Source organism: Sinocyclocheilus anshuiensis, unplaced genomic scaffold (genome assembly GCF_001515605.1).
Source record: "Sinocyclocheilus anshuiensis isolate Anshui unplaced genomic scaffold, SAMN03320099.WGS_v1.1 scaffold456, whole genome shotgun sequence".
In the NCBI taxonomy this organism is placed as follows: Eukaryota; Metazoa; Chordata; class Actinopteri; order Cypriniformes; family Cyprinidae; genus Sinocyclocheilus; species Sinocyclocheilus anshuiensis.
Window position 1 is genome coordinate 118,154 of NW_015557074.1, and position 6,195 is coordinate 124,348.

General features: G+C 37.9%; 1 protein-coding gene across 4 annotated transcripts in view; it reads left to right on the forward strand.

Moving 5' to 3' along the window:
- The window catches only part of LOC107676758 (galactosylgalactosylxylosylprotein 3-beta-glucuronosyltransferase 1-like), a 106,603-nt gene extending 101,136 nt beyond the window's left edge, over positions 1–5,467 (forward strand). For all 4 annotated transcript variants that reach the window (XM_016471434.1, XM_016471436.1, XM_016471435.1 and 1 more), the window contains 2 exons: positions 2,984–3,087; positions 3,241–5,467. In XM_016471434.1, coding sequence (XP_016326920.1) covers positions 2,984–3,070 — 87 coding nt within the window. In that variant the 3' untranslated portion in view covers positions 3,071–3,087; positions 3,241–5,467. The remainder of the gene's footprint in view (positions 1–2,983; positions 3,088–3,240) is intronic.
- The last annotated feature ends 728 nt before the right edge of the window (positions 5,468–6,195 follow it).

The following is a 6,195-nucleotide window of genomic DNA, read 5'->3' on the forward strand; positions in this document are numbered from 1 at the left end:
TTACTGATTGTTTGGAATTATAAATATGAGCGTAGTTTGTCTGTTAATATCACATGCACTTTTTTGTTTGTTTTTTTGTTACTCAGACGCAGGCAGTGCACTGCATGAGACAAAAAAGTAATATAGCCAAAACAACCGCATAGCCGCTCTTTAAAGTCATCTTGTAAATTACTCCTGGTTAACGTATTAAAAGGGTCGTGTTTAGTCACTATTTAGTGTGGTATTTTTTGACAATATTCACTCAGCACTACAGTGGGGTTACCCGAGCCTGCTTGAATGCAGTGGGGATGGTGCCTGTGAGAAGAGATGTGTTGATGATGTGTGTGAGTGCTGGTAAGAGTGTAGGAGAGATTGCTTGGAGAAGGTGTGAGGGGATTGGATCTAGAGGGCATGTTGTAGGATGGCTGGAGAGGAGAAGTTTTGATACTTCTGCCTCATTGAGGGGACAGAAGGAGAAGATGGGTGTTTTAGTAGTGGATGTGGTTGGTTGGAGGTCCTGTGTGTGTGGGGCTGAGAATTGACTGCTGATTGTTCTAGTTTTGTCTGTGAAGAATGTGGCGAAATCATCAGCTGTTATTGAAGTGGTGGGTGGTGGTGGAGGGGGACAGAGGAGAGAATTTCTAAAAGTCTTGAGCATTCAGAAATATACAAGGCTAGATAAAGAACAAGCGTTTATGTATGTCTGAACTATTTCATACATGAATCCAAATCTCTCTCCTCCTAAAAAACACCCAAGGACAACTGTAAAAAAAAACAAAAAAAAAACACTACTATTCTGTATTCTCTCACTGTTGTATAACAGTGTCTCACTCTCTTAGTACTAGCACATATTTTTTAGCAATTCTGGAACAATTTGTTGCGGCACTTCTCACGTTACTGACTCGCCAGGATAAATCACTTCTGTTGTAGCATTCATCATTAGTCGCTTTGAAAAAAAAAAAGCCTTATACATGTAAATGCATAATATAATGGCACAAAAATCTGTGTGTGCATATGAGACTGTGTGTATATGCATATAGAAAAAAAAGAAACTGGCTAATTGATGTTTTAATTGGTGATATGTGAAGGGACTGACTAATTGATGCATTAATTGACATTACTGAGCTCAGGGATGCCTTATTTAAAATGAGACTTAACCAGGATTTAAACATTTAGAGGCAGACAAATGAGAACCAGTTCCTGGACTCGCTGTCTGTTTACCCCAAAGAAAAGAACAGGTGCACAAATACACCTGCATACATGTCACATCTTGTTTCTGGAAAAGATAAGATTCCATGGACTACATTCCGCCAGAGCAACTCAACAGACGCACCATTATTTCAAGTGGGACTGTTAACCTCCGCGAGCAGCTCAAGTGGAAGTGGGGCCTCCAGAGCCATCTCAACACTATTAGAAATTATTCATGAGGCAATGAGCAGAATGACAGTGGTTTCTGAAAGACAGCAACAAGGGAAATGGAAGAGAAAAGATGAGTCAGTGTTTCTACCTCTAGACATTAACAACAATTTCCAGGAAGTGTAATGAGGCAGATAATATTTTTTTGTACTGATTACTTTATCTTAATGGCATAAATAGGTAGAGTAAAATATATAACACACATTGTCTCTTTATCTCTGTGCCATGCCAAGAGACACATTTAGACAAACACGCACACAATAGCTATAGCTGATGTATATTTCAGTACTTCAGATCTGTACCCAGAGAGATGTTCTGATGGATATGTTCTACACTCCGAGAGGATCACCATGCTAAATTTGGAGATGTACTGTGGATGGTACACTGTTGCTGAGGAGAAACTTTATATCTGTGAGTGTTTGTGAGCACTACCGTGTAGGATGCGGCTAACAGCAGATGTAAACTTACAGACTGTGCAAAAACTTAACTAAAAGAACAACAAAGAAGAGTGTTAAAGAACAGAACTACAAAACAATCACAGGGAACAGGAAACTAAGCAACATAAATATCAGAACACAAAAAAAAGGCACAAAGACAGGCAGTACTTAACAGTATTCATGTTGGTTTCATATGGTTTAATAGTATTGTTTTGAATTATTATATATATAATTTCTGTCCACTTTATTGGGTACGCATTGATAGTACCAGGGTTGGACCCTCTTTTGCCTTCAGAACTGCCTTAATTCTTTGTGGCATAGATTTTAACAAGGTGCTGGAAACATTACTTTGAGATTTTGGCCATATTGACATGACAGCATCACGCAGTTGCTGCCGATTTTTTGACTGCACATCCAGGGGGTGAATCTCCCGTTCCACTGCATCCAAAAGGTGCTCTTTTGAATTGAGATCTGGTGCCTGTGGAGGCCATTTGAGTATAGTGATCTCATTGTCATGTTCAGTCATCCAGTTTGAGATGATTTGAGCTTTATGACATGACGCGTTATCCTGCTGGAAGTAGCCATCACACGATTGGTACATAAAGGGATGGACATAGTCAGCAACAATACTCAGGTAGGCCGCAGAGTTTAAAAACAATGCACAGTTAGTACTAAGGGGTCCAAAGTGTGCCAAGAAAATATCTCCCACACCATCACAACACTAGAAGCAGCCAGAACTGTTAATACAAGGCAGGATGGATCCATGCTTTCATGTTGTTTACACCAAATTCTGACCATACCATCCAAATGTTGCAGTAGAAATTGAGACTCATCAGACCAGGCAACCTTTTTATATTTTTCAAATTTTAGTGAGCCTGTACAAATTGCTGACAGGAATGGCACCTGGTATGGTCATCTGCTGCTGTAGCCCATCTGTATACTGTGTTTTAATACAGAAATGAAAAACATGCTCATAGAAGGGGTATAAATTGCAATTTCAATGTAATTTGAAATAAATATATACATAAATAGATACAGACTATGATGTGATTGACCTAGCTAAGAGAAACAGTTTATCAGTTTATCATCACAAAATCAAATTATCCTCTTTCCACTCCATAAACCATAATGTTTGGGTTTTTTAATTACAGATTCTTGTGTGGCACACACGGACGGAAAAACCTGTACTGGTGAACGAAGGCAAGAAAGGCTTTACAGACCCAAACGTGGAGATCTGACATCTGCTTCAGTGTTGGTAATGAAAAAGCAATCTGTTCAGACTTAATCATCTCGGTTTCACTGTGCAAATATGGGGTCATTGAAGGACATGCATCTGGCCATGCTAAGTGACAGAAGTGTGGCTCTGTACAGATGTACCACTGAACGTTCCTTTTACTTTGTGTTGCAGGGATGCTTCCAGCAGGACCCAAAAGAGGATACCTACTACCACATTTTTTAACAGTTTGGATGCTTTTTCCTGTAAACCACAACTAAACAAGCTCAACAATATGGACCTATTATTCTAAAGCACAGATTAGTCTTTTTTAAGGCAATATCATCAGTATTTTGCAAGAACAAAACCAGAGGGCGCTAGACAGAAAGAAAAATATGATGTATATTCATGAGATAACATCTGAGAACTGATAAAACTGCTCACTTCCATGATTTTATAAACTCTGCATTAAAAAGAGACACAAAAAATGGTTGCAACAGTCTCAAAGGCTGACCCAAGAGCGAACGGTCATCCATTTTTGAACGTCGATGTTCCTTCACGTCTAATGCACTGATACTTAAACATAAAGAAGGGAATGTCTTCTTTTTTATTTACATAATGTGTATTTTAAGTTTCTGTTTTTGTCGTTTACATTACTGTCTTGCTAGCACAGCACTACTGATATTTTGCCTCAGTTCAAATTCAGCGTCACTTTGCGGTATTAAACCAGTTCTATCATATACCAGGGCTAGCTGCTATACTGGATTTAGCGATTACAACGTTGTAACACGGTTCTCATGACTAAGACCTAAATGATATGAATAGCACTTGAATTTGTTCCTGTGTGTCCATTGTTCCTGTTAGGACATGCGTTGTAAATATAACTTAAAGATGAACAATCAGAGACTTTAAAATAAAGTGATCTAGCATTCAACAGAACAAGCAATGTAACTACTGTATTTGTACTTCAGATTAAAGTAAGAATCCATAGTTTACTATTACATCATCCAGAAAACTTCACACGTTCACAATGGTCTTACCAAAGGAGATGGAGCTGATGGGTAGGGTTTCACAATGTTAGCATTCAGTATTAATTGGGCTAGCCACCGAGAGCAGCACAGAGCCTGCCTCAGTAAATATTCAGATGTATTTATATGTCAAACTGTAGCTTTGGGCTTTGCAGAGGGGATCTGTCATGAAGACATGTTGCTGTACTAATGAAGCTAATACTGAGACACCTGGGAATCTAGAGCGAACAAAATGTCTGCTCGCAAAAAGCAAAGCTAATTTCTTATATCAAAAGCTGTGACCATCTGAATATTCAAGGCACATCACTGACATTGCACGTTCAATCTTAACCTGCACTAATATTACGAAAAATCTGGCCTGATTAGCATTAGACTAAATGTGTGTATCTCTTTAAGCCACCTTTTCACTGCTTACATCAGATTATAGACCCAAATTCATTCGCAATTGTTCGATCCTTTGTGGATTCCAGAGTCATGAAAAATTAGGGTCTCCATTAGGACCGCAAGTGATAGATAGCATTGGCTCAAAGAATCTTTAGCGCCAGATTACAATTGCTACAAAATCATGTCATATTTCATTTGAAGCATGTTATATTGTCTGCTTTAGTTAGCCTACATACTAGCATAGCAAACAAATTCATTTTATCCTTTTATTAAATGATAACCGTGACCATTTTTAAACAGCTTTGTGTCATCCAATAGACAATAAATGGGGATATCTGGGTGCATGAAACATGAGGAAAGAGTACAAATCATGTTCATTTACATATACAAACAACATTGTAACAATATAAAGCTGACTGAAAATCACATAAGTTGTCCTTTAACTGATGGAAATCTGATTCCTCATAACAGGCTCTGCGATCCACAACGGACGCAGGATTTTAGGATCCAATTTGAGCTTCACATTGAAAATTTTCAAATAGTGCAAAAAAACAGAATGAGAATGTCCGACTGGCTTTGATTTACGAAGAGCACGAATGTAAACTATCAATAATTTTACAAAAAAAACTCTCCCCTAAATATCTGCTGCTTCTGTAGAATAGATGTTATGAATAAATAAACATACTTGTTTATGCTGTTCCTATTCTCCATAATTAGTCTTTTTTCTGCATGTTTTCAGCTATTCATTTACCTTAGGTTAAATGCTTGTGCTGTCATGCCCCTTTCCTGGAGACCAGAAACACAGTAGCTTCACAAACAAATGCATAGTTTATTTCAACTGCCACTAGTGCAGACAAGTGCGTAGACAATGAAAAGGCGGCTTTAAGCCCAACGTATAGGTTTTTATGCATATGCTAAGATATGCTAAAACTAAAGTATACATTGGGCTTAAAGGGATAGTTCACCCAAAAACGAAAATTTTGTCATTTATTACTCACCTTCATGTCATTCCAAACCCGTCTTGACCTCTGTTTATCTTCGGAAGACAAATTAAGATACTATTTATGAAATCAGATAAATTTCTGACCCCGCATAGACAGCAACACAGCTACCATGTTCAAGGCCCAGAAAGTTAGTAAGGACATCGTTAAAATAGTCCATGTGACATCAGTGGTTCAACCTTAATTTTATGAAGCTACGAGAATACTTTTTGTGCACAAAGATAACAGCTTTATTCAACAATTTCTTCTCTTCCATGTCAGTCTTCGAGTCGTGTTCACAAGAGTATGACACTTGGCACTTGTGTGAGGAAATTAATAGACTCTCTCATTTAAACGAGTATAAAGACATGTTTATTGGTCATAACTTCTGAAAAGAAATGGCGCAGACACTAGACAAGGATGAAACATTCTAATGTGCATGTTTGGAGTACATTTTGAAAGTGTTTGTATCAAAAATGAAGTATATGTTCGGCTTTAGACTGGCTTAAAAGAAGCTGTTGCTTCTTTTTAGTTTTAAAAGAAGCAACAGTGCTTTGCAGCCCTCTGCAGCACCTATAATCACCATACTGTAAACACTTGTATCATGAAAAATACATACACCTCTTAACCATGAGCACAAAAAGTAAAAAAAAAAAAAAAGGAAAAAGAAAGTAAGCAAGCCCTCCAGCAGTTTCATGTTTCATCTGGAAAATACATTTACGGGTAGATGTTGGGTTTTGCTGCATTACTTGTTGCTA